The 18,831-nt window shown below is 38.2% G+C and overlaps 1 protein-coding gene across 2 annotated transcripts in view; it reads right to left on the bottom strand.

Annotated features, from left to right (window-relative positions):
- The window catches only part of Xpo1 (exportin 1), a 42,125-nt gene that overhangs the window by 2,115 nt on the left and 21,179 nt on the right, over window positions 1–18,831 (bottom strand). For both annotated transcript variants that reach the window (XM_005366473.3, XM_026788906.1), the window contains 20 exons: window positions 16,484–16,545; window positions 16,041–16,085; window positions 14,593–14,774; window positions 14,444–14,492; window positions 14,249–14,368; window positions 11,608–11,736; window positions 10,803–10,961; window positions 9,389–9,586; window positions 8,473–8,611; window positions 8,125–8,306; window positions 7,864–8,020; window positions 7,290–7,453; window positions 6,605–6,739; window positions 5,550–5,733; window positions 5,104–5,210; window positions 4,163–4,357; window positions 2,927–3,095; window positions 797–931; window positions 554–713; window positions 43–139 (listed from right to left, as the gene is read on the bottom strand). In XM_005366473.3, coding sequence (XP_005366530.1) covers window positions 43–139; window positions 554–713; window positions 797–931; window positions 2,927–3,095; window positions 4,163–4,357; window positions 5,104–5,210; window positions 5,550–5,733; window positions 6,605–6,739; window positions 7,290–7,453; window positions 7,864–8,020; window positions 8,125–8,306; window positions 8,473–8,611; window positions 9,389–9,586; window positions 10,803–10,961; window positions 11,608–11,736; window positions 14,249–14,368; window positions 14,444–14,492; window positions 14,593–14,774; window positions 16,041–16,085; window positions 16,484–16,545 — 2,768 coding nt within the window. The remainder of the gene's footprint in view (window positions 1–42; window positions 140–553; window positions 714–796; window positions 932–2,926; window positions 3,096–4,162; window positions 4,358–5,103; window positions 5,211–5,549; window positions 5,734–6,604; window positions 6,740–7,289; window positions 7,454–7,863; window positions 8,021–8,124; window positions 8,307–8,472; window positions 8,612–9,388; window positions 9,587–10,802; window positions 10,962–11,607; window positions 11,737–14,248; window positions 14,369–14,443; window positions 14,493–14,592; window positions 14,775–16,040; window positions 16,086–16,483; window positions 16,546–18,831) is intronic.

The raw sequence follows: 18,831 nt of genomic DNA, 5'->3' as shown, positions 1-18,831 counted from the left end.
AAATAAATAAATAAATAAATAAATAAATAAATAAAACCATACCTTTATCTGGACTAAGAAATCCCTTAGATGTTCCTTGAATGCAGGGATATCCTGATTTAAGCTGAAAAGTCCTGTTACAAAGAGCTTCACTTGAGCACTACAAATCAAAACAAAATAACCATTTTTAAAAACTGAACATTTAAAGCAAGGTTTTTAAGACTATTTATCACCAGCACATCTGCCAAATTCAAAACTTGGGAAGATTTAATAATATAGAACTTGAGGGAAGAGGTTTAAGTGCTTGCAGCACCTGGCAGTCTAGGACCCATTACTGGAAACCATATAGTAGAGGAAAAGAACTAACTCCCATGTATTCTTCTGACCCTATACATGTACAAAGTGCACACAGCCATATGCATGCACACACAAAATTTAAGATTAAAAACAAACCGAAGCACCCTTCCCCCAACTGTCTGTAACTTCAGCTCCAGGAAGATGGATTTCTCTGGTCTTAACACAAACCTGCTTACATGAACAAACCCCTTCCCCATATAGTAATAAAAGTATTTACTCTTGTAGATGAGGGAATGCAGACTTAAGGAGATTAGCCACATATTCCTGAATAAACACTTGGTTGTTAACTGGATTTCCAGGATTTAGTGGTGTACTTATTTTTCCTTCTTCAACCAAATTAAACATATATGCAAGAATTGACGCATGCATTGTTAAGCCTGTTGAATAGAAGAAATTTATTAATTCAAAGATGAAGCTTAAACACCAGGACACTTCGTAGCTTCGTGGGTCTCATTCTTACCTGCAGTATGTGAGGTGTCCGTCACAACAGAAAAGATATGCTGAAGAATATCACAAAAATAAGTCTGATAAAAACTCTGTGCTGCAGCTTCTTCTTGTGCAACATTTTGTAAAAGTGTAAAAAGTATCTGTAGGCCTAAAGTTAATAGAACAGCGTTACAGACTGATAGATTGCTTTAAAATGACTACAGATATTCTTTAAAACAAATAGGAAAAGAGAGAGACTGACTTATGTGAGGGGGTGTTGGTGATGAGATCTAATTAATCTCCTTTATTATGGATAACAGATATATATTGACATATGTTCTAAATATGTGTTCCCTCCCAAAATAGCTAATGGCTAATGCTAATGTTGACTCGTGGCAATTCCTTTCTTGACTGATGGTTTGGCTACCACCACAGGTTACAAATTAATGTCCCTTCTTAAGTACTTCTAAATTTCACCCCAGCCTCCCAACAGGGTTTCTCTTTGTAGACAAGCCTGGCCTAAAACTCAGAGAGCCTCCTACCTCTATCACCCCAGTGCTGATATTAAAGGTGTGCACAATCATGCCCAGCTGAGTTTCCCACATCCCCCTGAAAATATTTTACCATCTACTTTTATTTTGTGTATTAACCTTGGGTTAGTAATAGAGCTTACAAACTCCAAAATATGCCACAAGCAAAAAAACAAAATAATTAATTTTTTTTCCCCTCCGAGACAGGGTTTCTCTGTAGCTTTAGAGGTTGTCCTGGAACTAGCTCTTGTAGACCAGGCTGGCCTCGAATTCAAAGATCCGCCTGCCTCTGCCTCCCGAGTGCTGGGATCACCAGCACCACCAACACCCGGCAAAATAATTAATTTTTAAAAAATATATATTTATTATGTATACAATATTCTGTCTGGGTGCATGCCTGAAGAGGGCACCAGACCTTATCACAGATGGTTGTGAGCCACCATGTGGTTGCTGGGAATTGAACTCAGGACCTCTGGAAGAGCAGGCAATGCTCTTAATTGCTGAGCCATCTCTCCAGCCCCCCAAAATAAATAATTTTATGCTCGGTTGTATCAACACAAAAAACTGTATCAAAGAGTCTCAATATTAGAACGGTCTCTGAGAACCAATTTCAACACATGTATAATAATAATAAATTAGCTTGAGAAAAAAAGAAAAAAAATTATGCCCTGGTAATACTGAAGCTGTTCTACTGAACCAATTTGTCCATGTTGGGTTTCATGGTCTAAGTCTAAGATGACTGACCAGGTCTCTTCCTCAATAATTAACCTAAATAAGACAAAACAGCTATGGAACTGCCTCTCTTAAGTGATGTTCACCAAACCACCATTTTAGGCCACTTTAGCTTTACAAACACAACTTACTCTAAGACATGCAAAGAGCCTTAAAAAATTAAATAAATTCTTGCACCTATGTAGCTACTCATAAATATCCAGACTGTAGGACAGGAGGCTTGCCACAGTAGCGACAGGAGAATGCCAAGAAACCAGCTGGTCCTCTAGCTTGGAGAGTACAATAAAGGTAAGCAATAAAGGACACTTAACCTCTGGGCCATTCTCTAGGCTTCAGATTCCGTCTTATTCAAGGTGGATGGTGAGGACTTGCACATGCAAGCCATGACACACACACACACACCTGCATTCACAGGCACAGAAATGAGGGAGGGTGGAGATTAAGCAAAACAAAACAAAACCACCATAAAAAGGCATGTAAGAAAAGTTAATGCAGGAAATAGTGGCACATGCCTTTAATCCTGACACTCAGGACAGCCACGCCTGTTACAGAGAAACTCTGTTAGAAAAAAACAAAGAGAGCAAGAAAAACCAACAATCATAATTGTAAGCTAGTTTTTATGAAATAGCCACGAAAATCTAATTAATGGACACAGAGCATACATAAAATGCACAAGCTCTATAAAGGATGACGAAACATGGCCCAGATTTTCGTAATGATGCTAGAATGGTTAGATTTAAAAGTAATAAACTTTCATTCCTTAAATTTATTTAATATTTTAGAAACTTCATTAACCTCTGGTAAGTAAACCCTCAGAAATTAAAGAGGTATTGAGTGGAACTTTGTATATATTTCTGGTTCATGAGGCAAATGAATTAAACTACTTTCTTCTATGTATTTACCTGTATCTGCAACATTCCTCATGGTATGTTTAAAGGCCCAAATAATAGAATCCAAAACAAGCTTAAACTGTGCGGGTGGGATAGCTAGGAATGCTGGGAAGCAATGTGAATTTACAGCCTGAAGTAATAAGAAAAAGTTTGTTCTGTGTTCTGGATATTCTTCAAAATCCTAAAAGAAATGAGAACAAAATTACATTATCAGGGGAGGGAAATAGCAAGCCTGTATTTGCACACACATTCAGAGTTACCCATAGGTCCTGTAAGATATATTGCCCCCAAAGGGAAACCCACATGTTGTGGGTTTCATTTTGAAAACTGTATCTCTGCCAAAGGTGCCTTCTGATTGGCTTAATAAAGAGGTGAATGGCCAATAGCTAGCTAGGCAGGAGAGAACTGGTGGAACTTCCAGGGAGAGGGAGTTCTCTGCGAAGAAAAGACACAGAAAAAGCTGAACATAACATACAGGAAAGGTTAACTGAATGACATGGATTAATATAGATTAATAAAGACAGGTTAACTTATAAGAGCTAGTTGGGAAAAGGCCTAGGCTAAGGCCAGGCTTCCCTAACTAATAGTAAGTCTCCAACGTTATTTATCTGCAGGCTGGCAGCCCCACATTTTAGGGTTCCTATTTTAAAGGTTTAAATATCATGCTCTGCAAATAACTAAACTAGGAAACATAACCAGGTTGGGTGGTGAATGCCTATCATCTCAGGACTCAGAAGCCTGGGGAAGGTGTATGGCTCCAATTCCGAGGCCAGAGTGTACTTTTCAACAAAATGCTGTTGTCCCTATCAATAGGCCACCCCTAAAGACCCAGGTCTGTGTTTGTGTTATAATCCATGAAGAAGAAAAAGTTTTTAAAACTTCATCACTAAATTACATCCTGCTACACCTTGAGACCAATGAAATAAACTAACAGAATATCTGATAACACCTAATTTTTAAATTCTACACCATATTGAGCCTCAGCCCAGCATTAATGCCCACCCCATCCACTTTTTAAAGTCAAGGTCTCACTGTGTAGCTCCAGCTATGTAGACCAAGCTGGCCTTGAATTTACAAAGATCCAAATCCACCCATCTCTGCCTCGTGTTTTTCCATGACCAGTCTTAACTTATTGCTTGGTGTCAAGATTTTGTTATTAAGATGACAATTATTCCTTATACTATAATACAAATTAATTCTAGGGCCTTAAAATTTTTTTCATTATGTAATAAAACACAAATCACTTACCTTATTTATCATATTCAATGTGCACTCAAAAACTGCATCGAATATTTGAGGTATTTCAGCTGTTATATGTCCACCTAATTTGTTGACAATAATGGCCATAGTACTAAGCACTTCCGGTTCTCTAGCAGCTGGGACATTTCTCTGGTAATCAATGAGAACTGCATCCAACAAAGGAGGAACAAAGTTCTCAGCTACCTGTTGGGAGGGAAAAAAAGTCCTTACTTTTAAGCTATGGGTCATTCCCGTCTAAATTCAGATTATCTGCTGAGATACCGTGCTGAAAATTTTAGCAACCAGTAAAGTTAAAATAAATAGTAATATAACTGAGCATACACAAACAGTTCAGACATGAAATAATTTGAATATATTCTTGAATCTTGTCATATAGCCAGGTTGGCACTCATCCTGCCACAGGTTACCAGAGCTGTAAAAATAGGTGTATGCCAACACACCAGCTTCATACATATTCAGTGAGTCAGAATCTTAAAGTCCACTCTACAGTACACATCAAGAAATTTGGTCTTGTAGTATTTTAGTTTTAGCCAATTTAGGACTCTGACTTACTGAATATGTATGTGTTATTCATGTAATTTTATGTTGGAAGTAAGGGCATTTTCTTACTTTGACCATCAAATCTCAAGATCAAAGATGGGGGTTGTTGAGATGGCTCAAAACTTTAACTTACAAGGTCGAAGTCATGATAGTCCTACCCACTTACGAACCATATGCCTGGATTTCAATGTGACCCATATCACATCAATTCCATTGACTTTTTGTGACCAAGTTGTTTGTTTGGTTTTGAGGCAGGGCTTCTCTGTGAAGCCCAGCTGTTCAAGAACTCTCTCTCTGTATACCAGGGCTGCCTCTGCCTCCCGAATGTTGGAATTAAAGGCGTGAGCAACCACCACCTGGCTAATGTGACTAAAAGGAGAAAAACTTACCATCTGAGGATCATTGGAACGGCTCACCCAACCAGATATTAACTTTAAAGTTTCCCTTTTTACTGTCCGCATACTTCTAATCAGTGGTTGCTTTGTAACCATTTCACCTAAAAAAAAAAAACAAAACAAAAAAACAAATATAAACTAACTTGACAGACTACATCAGTGATAGGTCTACCTCAGATGTTACCACTACCATTTATGAAGAGTCTAACACTAACGCAGGACAAAGTTATAAAATGGGAACAGCAAAATATGCAAGACTAAACAACATGGCTTTGCATATTTTCAAAACAGCCACTGTCAATGAACTATACTTGTAGGCAAGAATAATACTAATAGGGCAAAGGGCAAAGAGTTGTTGAGAAACGGTCGTGGACTTTGATGCCCCAGATACTCAGGCGGACTTAAATTCTATCACTTCCCCAGAAGCCAGAATCACTTACCATTAGCTTGAATAGCTGCAGAAATATTTTCACTGAGGCACTTATATACATTGAGCATGTCTAAATAAATTCTCCCAAGCTGAATTACAAATGGATGTCCAACAGCTTTGCAGGCTCTCACGTTTGTTTTTAATATGCTACCCAGTTGCTTGACTGTTTCAGGGTCTTTCAGGATATCCACATTCTGGAATTATCACAACAAAATACAATCTCTCTTATTCAAAACATCTCAAGACAAATACTGGAACTCGGCTTCAGCTAAGTAGCAGAGTATGTGCTGCATACATGAAGTTCCAAGTTTAGTTCTTAGAACCCAATGAGATCTAAAACTAAATTACTTAAAACCCACATTAAAAAAAGTGTCTAATAGTCTCACCAAAAGATCGAAACAGAACAAAGATATCCTAAAGCCAGCCATGGTGGCACAGGTTTTAATTCCAGCACTTGAGAGGTATATCTTTAAGTTCCAGGACAGCTAGGGCTCCACACGTAAACTGTCTCAAACAGGCAAATGCCTCCACAAAGAAAAGATCTTATAATGGCTCTTTTTTTTGTTCTGTGACAGGGGCTTCTGGGTCTCAGCTGACCTCAAACTACTTGTGTTGCCAAAGGTGATCTTGAACTTCTAGTCCTGCATTTAACTGCTAGAATTACATATAATTCCATTCCTGTCTTCTGTAATGTTTCAATTGTCTAAACTCACATTAAAGCATTCACGGAGTAAGGAAAATGGCTGTGTTGGCCAACGGCTTTGTCACACAATACCTGAAGGCCTAAGCTCAGATCCCTAGGAGTAAAGCTGGGCTCAGCAAAAATGCGTTCTCCCAGGGCTCCCATAGGGAGACAATAGTATCATTAAAGTCACAGGATAAACACTCCGAGATAAGTAGTAGTGATGAGACCTTGTCTCAAACAACATTGCAGGGAAGGACCAACAGCAGAGGCTATCTATCTTATATGTGTGCAATAGGTACATACAATATATGAACATACATTTTTCAAAAGCACCAAGACTGATTTTATACTTTAAACCCCACAAAACACTCAAAACTTACTTTGGTTGCCTGCTGAATTATACTGTCCCATACTTGATTAGGAAGCAGCATGTATTTTTCTATCAAATGCTCTTGAACTGTCTGGTCTGTCTGTGCACCAATCATATATCCCACAGCTTCGTAAAATGTATGAACCTGTTTTAAAATGCAAGCATTTTTATTTTCATGGTTTCACACATCAATAATGAAAAACACATGTAAGCAGATAATATATTAATATAGTATTGATTAATGCCCCCATTTTAAAATTGTTCCTGTATCTCCAAAACCACAGAGAAACCCTGTCTCAAAAACAAAAATAAAAAAAAATTGTTCCTGTATTTTTGATTCTGTGTATGAGAATGAGACGGGGGCATATGAATTCAAGTGTAGGAGGAGCCTGAGGGTATCATGAGGATGGATACAGTAGCATTCAATGTGGGTGCTGGGATGCCAGTTACAATCCTCAGAAAAATCAGACCCACTTTTCCATCCCATGTACATACTAGTTTTATACACTTTTAAGGCCTGGTGAGGTGACTCAAGTGTTAAGAAGACTGGCTATCCTCCCAGAGACTCAGGTTCTAGCACAAGTACCCACTTTCTGGCTTCTATAGAAACCAGAAAAGAGGAGGTTCACAAGACACACATACATGTAAGTAAAAACCCGACACATAGCAAATAATCAGCACAGTGGCTTACATACCTGCTGAGGCTGAAGATCACAAATTATAGTATTTATGTTGTTTAAAATCTCATCAATAAATGGCATTACTTCCCCAACTTGAACTTGAACAAAATGTCTGCGACATTTTTGAGCTATTTTAATGAATGTGTCACAAGCCATGTCCTGGACTCCATCATGGGTCTCTATCAACATAAATACACTTATTTATTTTTTGTTCAACAAAACAACAAAAATTAAATACGTGATATGGGATTCCCTTTGTATGCTGTGAATACCATTGGTCTGATAGGACAGTAGAGCTAGGTGGGGGAAACTAAACTGAATGCTAGGAGAAAGAAGAGTGAGTGGAGTCAGGGAGAAGCCAGGGAGCCACCACCAGAGACAAACATGCTGACACTTTGCTGGTAAGCCACAGCCACGTGGTGATATACAGATTATTAGAGATGGGTTAAATTAAGATGTAAGAGTTAGCAAATAAGAAATTAATGGGCCAAGCAGTGATCTAAATAATATGGTGTGATTATTTCAGGACTGAGCAACCAGGAATAAACAAGCAGGCCTCCTTCAACAAATACGAGTAAATGCGATTTACCATGCATGAATTCAAACAGCTTGTTTACTACTGTCTTCAAAAATTTCCAATGTGCTCTCAAAAACCTTGGGTATTGACCTACTATGTACATGATATTCGATGCAATAATAGCTTTATTATCTTTGCCTCTTTTCTGCTCACATAATCCTAAAAGGTCCTGTAAAATACGACAAATGTATTTATTGTTAAAGATGTTTTTATGGTTAAATACTGTTAAATAAGACATATTTATGGTTCTATTTCATCCTATTAGCTGCATACCTTAATAACAGTAACAAGAAACCGCTTCTCATCTTCTTCATGCATTGCACCACTAATGGAGCCTATTGCCCAACACAACGTATTCAAATTTTTCCATGACCATTCTGTACCATTCACTTGATTTTGAAGTTTTTTAGTCATTATTATTTCCGTATCTACATAATCCAGATGAGTAAGATAAACTAAAAAAACAAACAAAAAAAACCACACAGATGTTTGACACCCAAAACTTGAACGATTTATATAGTTACTTAAAGATTCAGTTCATTGTGGAACTTTTATTAAACAATATTTTCACAAATAAGACATAAAAATTACAGAATAAATCATTGTCTTTTATTAACTCACCTAATGTTTCTCTCATATTCTTATACAAATTTATGGAATCGGTATCCTTCATGAACTCTCTTACAACTTCTCCCTGATCATTTTCTACAACCAGTACTTCCTCTGGTTTAGCCATGCGACTAACCATCAATAAACGGACCTACATATCAATGAACCAATAAAGAAACTGTTAAGACATTTAAAAGCACATACTTTTTTTGTTTCGGTTTTGAGGCAGAGTTTCTCTGTAGCCCTGGCTGTCCTAGAACTTGCTCTGTAGACCAGGCTGGCCTTAAACTCAAGACACCTGCCTCTGGTTCCCCAGTGCTAGGATTAAAAGCGTGTTACCACCACCCAGCTAAAAGCATATACTCAATTAAGATGCTAGTCCTGGATGGTAGCACACTCCTGTAGTTTCAGAACTCAGAATACTGGGTGATTACTAGTCAGATGCTAGAATTGGCTACCAACCCAAAAACAAACTTTCAAATAAGGCATTGTCATACATGCTTATAATCCCAACACCTGGGTGGCTGATTTATGAGGATCAAGAAGTCAAGGTCAGACCTATCAAATGTTTCAATTTAAAAAAAGCTATGTCTAACAATGACACACACCTTTAATTTTAGCACTGGAAAAGCAGAAAGATCTGGATTCAAGATCTTATCTCCAAAACAATGAAAAATTCTAAAAAGTAAAACGTAACTTGAATGTTAACTTTGCAACCCTGCATTTCAGAGCCCTACCTGATCTGGGTTTTTGTTAACACTATCAATAAATAATCAACCTCTGGCCTACAGATTTCATGTACCTCACTGACTGAATAGATAGGGGAGTCCACTCTAATAAAACCTCTCCTTCTTCTGCCCACATCCAATACCTACTAACCTTCAACATTACGGTAAGAAACAGCACTCACCAACCCCCTGATCATTACCTTCGATAACACAGTCAAGTACAGTTGTCGCCTAGGAGGAATATCAAAATGTTGACTTCCAGATAACAATGGAGAAGCAGACGTAGAAAATGGACTCTCTCTGTAGAGCTCAGCTGCCAAATGATTCCAGTACTCAAGACAGATTTTAAAAATTTCAGTTTCTTCCACTTCAGATACCAACAACATGTAATGAAGGGCCTACACATTAAAATCAGCAAAATTAAAATGTTACCACCAAATCTCCAAGTTGGCTCCCAGCACTTAAATAAGGATTAAAAATTATTAGTTTGAAATACATCAGGATCCTCATGCTTTGAACAGAGTGCTCTGCAAACGAATGTTTCCAGTATACATAACTGAGTTATAATCAAGTCTGTTTGAACAGACCTTTAAAACTGGAAAGCATGGCCTACAGCTCTAGTCCCAGCACTTAGGAAGGCAAGAGGACCAGGAATTACATGTCATCCTCAAGTAATCACTTTGAGGTGAGACAGAAACTCCCACAACATAAATGGACCCTTTGGTGGCAGATACAAGATCTTCACAAGTTTGAGGATAGCCTGGTATAAACAAGTTTAGTGCAAACCAGGACTAGAGAACATGATCTTAAAACACTGGAACAGAATTTGATGTGGAGACAAACTGTTCAGAAACCAAATTGGTGTTAGTTATACCATTCAGACACATATCCAAACAATAAAACTATTTCCGGGGCTGGTGTGGAACTCTGATGTTGAACTTCTGGGAATCCTCTTTCCTCAGCTTCCCAGGTGCTGAGATTATAGCACAAGCAGGTTTCAAAACTAGGTTTCTTCAGGCTGTCCCAATATGATATTCCTATCATGTGGTCCTGTGTGGGTTCAAATGTACAACACTATAATGTATGGCTTTTCTATCTGTTCTGGGATCGTAACAGTTTTCCAATTTAAAAGTAAAAGAAATTTCAGGCATAGTCCAAGGATTTGTGAGGCAGAAGCAGGTTGATCACGGTGTGTTCAAGACCAGCCTGGTCAAACACATCGACAGAGTGAGACCCAAAAACCAAAAATGAAATCCGGTTTGGAAACAAAGTATGCTTGTGCGTATAACCTCAGAACGGGAAAGTTAAAGAATGCAGATTGGCCACAAGTTCAACACCAGAATGCCCCTACAGAGTTTCACACCAACCTAGGAAATAGTATGAGACACTCTCTCCAAAACACAATAGCGGCTGGGCACGCCTTTAATCCCAACATCAGGGATGCAGAGGGATCTCTCTAGTATGACTTCAAGGACAGCCAGGGCAAAATAAAGGCACTTTTCCTCAAAACAAAACAAAAGCCACAGGTAGAGAGCAAAATAGACGTCTCAATATGCACATATTTAAGAACCCTTTTTTTCCTTTTCAGAGAAAAATGTCAGGAACCAAACCTACCTCCATCAGTGCTTCCCTGAGATTCAGTCTTTTCTCTAAAAGTTGACCATGTTCCTTTAGAAAGGTGCAGAGAAATAAACTGAGATTCTGAATAAAGTTCTGTTCATCATCTTTTCCATTTGAATATGCAAGTCGAATATTAGTATTTAAAGGAAGCATCTGGAAGTTGAAAACCATTATCAATGTTAAGAAACCAACAACAAAACACTCTAAACTCTAAAATGACACCCAGTTGCTAACACCAACATACAAAAAACAGCTATTAACTGCCTCATATATATTCTTTGAATTTTGCTATCAGATTTTTCCCAAGACACGGAAAAATATAGGTGCACTCAAATGGCAAACAGTAATATAACTGTTTAACTGCCTAGATGGTCAAATTTTATCTTCAAACAATTCTTTCACACCTGTACCAACAGACCTTAGTCTAGAAAAGAGGTTGGCCAGTTTGGACAAGCAATGTTAAATTAGACAGAGGAAGGAGAGGTTGGTCCTAGAAGGTTCTCAATTACCCCATTGTGTGATCAAGTCTCCACATCATCCAACCTTCAAATTTCTAGAACTATATTATCATGGAACCCATAAAACCTTAATATTACAAGGAAGAAAGTTAAAAAACCACTTCTACCTAAGATTGTATATAATATACATTAAGCACACTATAATGTGCATTAACTGTTCTATAGTTTAACTTAATTCAACCATTTTTGTTTATTTGGCAATGTTACTGATCATGAATGTAACCATTTCTAGTGCATTAAAATCATTCCATTCATTTTCAAGGCAGTGGTCTATCAATTACCTGCTTTAGCTGCATCATTGTAAGTGTAAACAGAGTTTCAAACTGTTCCTCATATTGGCTTACACTCACACCAGCAATCTCTGTGAGGCACTTCAGCGACACATTTCGAAACATTGGGACATTCAGGAACTATTTTATTAAAAGAGAAAACAAAATTAATCTCAAGAAACATTTCATTTTAAAAATGACAAAGGAGTATGTATGGGGGGGCTAGAGAGTTGGTTGTGGTTAAAAGCTTTTGGTGTTCTTGTAGAGGACCCAGGTTCTTTCTACTCCCAACAACACCCAATGGCAGCTCACAAGTAGCTACTCCAAGGGGATTCAAACCCTCTGAAGTCTATGCCTTCTGACATCCAAGAGCACCAGACACTCATGTGATAAACACACGTGGTATGAACACAGTAAACTCACCCCCCATACACAAAAACAAAAAATTTACAAATAAAGGAGACTTACAATCATAAACAACGATACAGTCTAAAAACAGTGAATAACAGATTTTTATTTTTGCATATACATTTTGAAGAAACACCATATACTCAAAGCACATATGCTTATGCTTTTTGAGATGGGATCTTAGGAGAAAAAAGCCACTATAAAACTGAGAATAACCTCAAACTTCTGACCCCTCTGCTTGCATCATAGGTATGTAATAAGGGATGCTGGGGTTAAACCTAAGGTTTGCACATGCTAAGCAAACAGTGAGCTACATTTCCATGACATCTGAAATAATAGTAATAATAAAACTTGCTTGGTAGCTTTCTTGAAATCATTACAATGTGTTTGATTGGCTTGAGACCCTGTCTTTTTTTTTTTTTTTTAATATTTATTATGTATACAATATTCCGTCTGTATGCCTGAAGGCCAGAAGAGGGTGCCAGACCTCTTTACAGATGGTTGTGAGCCACCATGTGGTTGCTGGGAATTGAACTCAGGACCTTTCGAAGAGCAGGCAATGCTCTTAACCACTGAGCCATCTCTCCAGCCCGAGACCCTGTCTTAATAATAATAAACCAATAACATCAAAACAAAACCTACTCTGACGAGAATAAACAATGGCTGAAAAATAGTCAATGCCACTTTACACATCAGCTACATTGAATTTAAGGCGAACTTAAACCAAGATAGCTTTACTACTCTTCACAACCCCGAAATAAGGTCTTTAGGAGATAATTAACAAAACTGAGATTAATATATTATGGAGAAATTTAGTCATATATTCTGTATACCCTTGGTGGTAAATTTGGGAAATATTAATAACTGATCTACAATGTTCATGTGTTAGCAATTTATCTTTACTAAGGTTCAATAAACACCTCTGTAACATTCATCAAGATAATACAACACACAATGCACTGGCAACTACGGTGGAATAATCCTCTACGAGAATATATGTCACTATGATGGGTTTAATAGAAAAGCTGAGAAGCCAATAGTTGAATAGGAGAATGGCAAAGTCAAGAGACCTCAGCCAGCCACCAAGTAAGCAGAATCATGTAGAAAATGAGGTAACAAGTCATGAGCCACATGGCAAAGCATAGATGAGAAATATAAGTTAATTTTAATATAAAAGTTAATTAGTACAAACCTGAGCTATCTATCAGCAGATCATTTATAATATCTATTAAGTCTCTGAGTCAGTTATTTGGGAGCAGGGAGTTGGGACAGAAATATGCCACCTACACATAACAGCAATTATCTATGACTGAGTAACAATAGGAAGTGCATAGCATTCTAATTTTTCAGGCAAAATAGATTTTCATGGTCTCAGTATTGAAGCACTTGCCATTACATCTGATCCGGGGTTGGGGTGGGGGGGGGGCAGCCAATTGCATACAAAATGGGATCATTTGATCTTGGTAGAGCAATATACCACTAGAGATATACCCAACATAGCATTAATGTTTGTTTTTGACAACACCAAGGAGCCAAGCTCTTCCCTAATGAGCTATAACCTCCAGCCTTCACTTTACTCCCCACCCCAGTCCTACAGTCCCGGGTTAAGAGGTTCCAAATGTGTTGGTATTAAAGCTTTCAATTTGCAGCCCAATGTGGTAACACCTTTAATCTCAACACTCCAGAGACAGGAGGACCTATATGAATTCAAGGCCAACCTTCTACAAAGTAAGTTCCAGCTGTCACTCCGAAAAAGAAAAGCTTTCACACAGATCTTAAATTGCATTCATACCTGATTCTTGAATCAAACTGACCAAGCTAGTTGTCGGTTTCTTAGACAAACCCTCCTAGGTAAGTAATTTAGAACACCCCTCAACCTTGAAATCATTGTACCTGGTGCTGCTTAAATGGTTCAGCAAGTAAAGAAGCACCTCATGTTCAATCTCCTAAAGCTGTATACAGGCAGAGGGCATCAACTCTCAAACCAATTGTCCTTGGACCACCTCCACATTCACACAAAACAAAGAGATGTAATAAAAAATAAAAAACTTCCTACTTCTGACCCTGCAGTACTGGAATTACGTACACATATACCACTATCTAAGTTTAAAACAACAACAAAAAACCAGGATTTAAAGAATCATTTCAAACAATTACTATTCATATAAAAATCTTGACAGCAGTGTCAGCGAAGAAAAACTCTTTGTGCCTATCCAGAGACAAAATTGAAGTGTACTGGCTTTACCTTGTAAATTAATGTGCTGATTAACTTGGTCTCAAAGATGTATCCCAGTGGAATCCAGTTCAGAAATCTTAGCAGTGTTTCTAAGGTTGCATGTACAAGGGGAGCATTTTGGGAATTTTCCTGCAAAGGCAAGCATATCATGAATATACTTTACTCTCACTCTATTTCAGAAAGAAGAAAATTGAAACCACTTACCATCACAAACTGACAGAGTTGAAATATTTGTGAGAACTCATTGCACATGCTAAGGAGAAAAAAAAAATTTAGGAAAACTTGCTGACCACAAACACTTTTACACATAGAGCTCCATATAGCACAAGACAATTTAAAACATAATTACTTGCCTGTCTTTTAAATGCTTTGCTTTCACTTGGGTTATCTGTCCACTAGAGAAATCAAACACTTCTTCACTCAAGAGTTTAAGAATCACCATGTTATTCTGACATAGACTTTCACTGGTCCTACTTGCTCCAACAATGTCACTGATAAATGTTGGCCAGTGCTTAGGCCACTCTTGCTTAAGTATCTAAAATTAAAGATGATATGTCCATTTCACTTCATTTGACAAAGACAAAACAATTTCAAAACCAGAGTAAATATTACTCACTTTACCCTTTTTATTAAGGCAGAAATATGTCATTCTCAATACCACACAAACACAAAAAATGGTGCTTCAATACTCACAGACCCACTCAGTCACCCTGATGGCTAAATATGGCTCTAGAATGTACGAATATTAATATTTCCCTGGTAGAACATCTGAAATCTAATTAAATGATAAAGGGTGAGATTAAGTAGACAGATTTAGGGCCTAACAAGAATGCTCATCTAGTATATGGACCCCTGGAAACAATCCCTGCTACTCCAAAGCTAACAAAAGACATTTTCTGTTGGATATAATCCAGTCCTTATATTATCTCAAATTTGCTAACGCAGTGAAGTTGAATTGGGCCTCCAAATTAAATTGATGCCACTGAGCCCTTGTTCTTGAATTACAGTAGGGTGTGGACATTTTACAAGCTTGAAGTAGACAGCACAAGCAGGGAATGAATCTTCTACTAAATTCCTAATGAAATACATTAAAATTCTGAAGTTCGAATACTGTCATAGCCAAGAATGTTCCAAACATTCTACAAATGAATGACCTGTTGGGGGTCAGTAAAGAAAACAGGTCGGTACTATATCTATCTAGGAGGCCTAATTCCAGGTAAGGATATATGAACTGGAACTGGACCAGCCACATGGAAGGGAAAAAGCACAGCATCAGCAAGAGTCTAAGAATCCAACTCCAGTATGCAGTCCAATTTACTCTAAAGCCATACAAACTGAAGTCTTAAGATAATTGTTGACTCTTACCATCACAGGTTCATATCAGATGTTAACTAAAGAGCTGAGCTCAGGTTGGGTGTGGTGACACACGCCTTTAATCCCAGTACTTGGAAAGCAGAGGCAGGCAGATCTCTGAGTTTGAGGTCAACCTAGTCTAGAAGTCAAGTTCCAGGACAGCCAGAACTGTTATAAGGAAACCTTGTCTCGGGGGAGGCTCAGTTCCCAGAGCCCATGTCAATCACAACCACCTGTAATTCCAGGTCCAGGCATTTCTAATACCATTGGCCATTGTGGGCACCTTCATTCGCATGCACATACCCACTGGAAGACACAGACACACACACCCCAATCCTACCCACAGTTAAAAATACAAATATTTTTATCTAGGGATAAAGGAAGTTTGAAATGTTAAGTGTTAACAATCATTTAATTTTTCCTAGGAAGATGATATTAGAAAGCTTACCTGAACAAGAATCATATTTAACTTCCCAATATACACCTTTTCTTTCTAGGAAAGGAGAAAAGGGGTCAGGTTAAACAAGTACCTAAAACATACAGCACAAACATAAGGAAAAAAGATAATTATAGGTCTAGTATAAATAAATGTTTTTATGACTATTAAGTAGACTAAATTTAAGTGTTTCTTTCTTGAACACATTCTTTGGGGACCATGGAGGTGGCTCAGCATGAAAAGCCAACTGCTACACCAAGCCTGACAACCCAAGTTCCAATTCTCTGGGCCTATATGGACTCCAGACCACAGGGTGGACGGAGAAGGGGAGCACTGACTCCCTCCCTAGTATTCTCTGATCACCACACTCATGTTGTGCTACTCGGGCACTCTCGTGTGTCAAAAAAAATGTGCACACAAAGAAAATAAAGTTTAAAAATTAAGAATTTTCTTACCTCTACACAAGCTGGGTCAGAAGATGTCTTGATAATGAGGCCAACAACATATTTTTTTATTCCTATTAAAAAATATATATAATACATAAAAAATTAAACTTTAAAAAAATAGGCATGGTGATTTATGCCTATAAATAATCCCATCACTTCAGAGCCTGAGGCAAAGGAACTGTCACAACATCCCAAACTAGAAGGAGACATTATCATTCCTGTTTTGTTTTGTTTTTTTGTTGTTGCTTTTAAAGACAAGGTATCCTTATGGAGATCTGGCTGTCCTGGAACTCAGATTTGCCTGACTCTGCCTCCTGATTGCTAGAATTAAAGGTGTTAGTTAGCCTCCACCACCTGGCCAGAATGTGACTCAATTTAAGAAAAGAAAGCCATATTTTTACACCAAGCTAACAAACATTCAGGACCCAGGAGAGGGCAGAGTAATCCGTCAGTTTTAGGCTCCAAATCCTTCACAGGTGCTGGCAATTTCAAAGAGTGTCAAATAGGATTCTGGATGTAGTTCAGTTGTAGCATACTTGCCTAACATACCATGCTTTCTATACTTTTGAACTTTTTAAGCTTTGAAAAATCAGAATCAAGCAAAGTGGTGGTGGTATACACCTTTAATCCCAGCAGCACTCAGTGCCAGAGGCACGCGAATCTGAGTTTGAGGCCAACCTCGCCTACAAAGCAAGTTCCCAAACACCCAAAGACACACAGGAAAACCCTGTCTTGAAGGGAGGGCGGGGGAGGAATCAAAACCAAAAAGGAAAAATCAGAAACCAGTAGTCCCATGCTAACAATAAGCTACCATCCTCCTAAATCCTGTTTATTCTTTTGTTGTAAGATTATACGCATGCACTACTATGCCCATCTAACACCAATATCAATCTTATATAAACACTGAACTATACATACTTGAACTTTTGATCCTGCCCCCAAAGTCCTGGGAGTATAGAGTAAAAGCATGACTAAATTACACATTTTTGGTCTTTACATTGTTATTCATGTGTGTTCATGATTGTCTATCTCCTGTGTGCAAATGCCCAGTGAGATCAGAGGACCAGAGTTGCAGGTAATATGGATGATGGGAACTGAACTTAGAACCTCTCTAAGTACAGCAAGTTTTACAATTGCTAGGTCATCTCCAATCCAGGATTTTTCCTTTGCAACTGATATATATCTTGTGAATAAAATACATATCATTTAAAACTGTAGGTACATTTTCTCCAGAGGATTACTTACTGTTTTTAGCACTTACTCTGTTTTTTAGGGAGGAGGGTCTTAAAATAATCACTTTGACTTCTGCCTAGCAAGTGAATGACAGTGTTTCTTGTAGTCTAGCCTGGCATAAAACTCACCCTTCTGCTTCTACCTCCAAAGTTATCTTTGAGGGTCTCTAACTAGTCTTATAAACATTGTATACTGAGCTGGTTTTAAATTTGATGATCTTTCCGCACCAGTTTCCCAAGTTCTGGGATAAGTCACTCTTGTTTCCTTTCACTCTCTGCCTCTAGTCTCTGAGAGACAGGGTTTTAAGTTCAGGCTAGTCCCCACTATTTCTAAGTGGTGATGCCACTCATGCAGAGGCACGAGGATTTCTGTGAGTTTGAGGCCAGCCTGGTCTACAGAACAAGTTCCAAAACAGGCTCCAAAGCTACTGACAAACCCTGTCTCCAAAAAAAGAAAGGAAAAGGAAAAATGAAACGGAAAGGAAGAAAAAGAATGACCTTGTGCTATGGGACTGACTGGATCGAAGCCGGGCATGGTAAAACCCCCTAAATTTAGCCCTGTCTACCTTGGGGAGGGGGAGATAATGGTGGTGGGATTAGTGAATCAAAAACTAAACTTTTAATTTAAAAATAAGATGTTTATGTTTTTTCCTTTTTGTCTTTGTTTTTATTTTTTATTTATTTTATTTTATTTATTTATTTATTATGTATGCATTGTTCTGCCAGCATGTATCCCTGCAGCCCAGAAGAGGGCACCAGATCTCCTTACGGATGGTTGTGAGCTACCATGTGGTTGCTGGGAAGTGAACTCAGGACCTCTGCAAGAGCAGCCAGTGCCCTTAACCTCTGAGCCATCTCTCCAGCCCCCTCCTTTTTGTCTTGAGACAGGGTCTCAGGTGTGCAGTCCTGGCTGTACTGAAGCAGCTGGAATAAGGTGTGCTAGAAACCCAGTTAAAACTATAATTTAATAATAAAAAAAAACACTGAACACAAATAGATCTACGTTTATTGGGTCTTTTTTTTTTTTTTTGAGACAGGGTTTCTCTGTGGCTTTGGAGCCTGTCCTGGAACTAGCTCTTGTAGACCAGGCTGGTCTCGAACTCCCAGAGATCCGCCTGCCTCTGC

Source organism: Microtus ochrogaster, unplaced genomic scaffold (assembly GCF_000317375.1).
Source record: "Microtus ochrogaster isolate Prairie Vole_2 unplaced genomic scaffold, MicOch1.0 UNK9, whole genome shotgun sequence".
NCBI classification, from domain to species: Eukaryota; Metazoa; Chordata; class Mammalia; order Rodentia; family Cricetidae; genus Microtus; species Microtus ochrogaster.
Note: the sequence above shows the minus strand (reverse complement) of the source record. Positions and strands in the feature narration are given on the sequence as shown.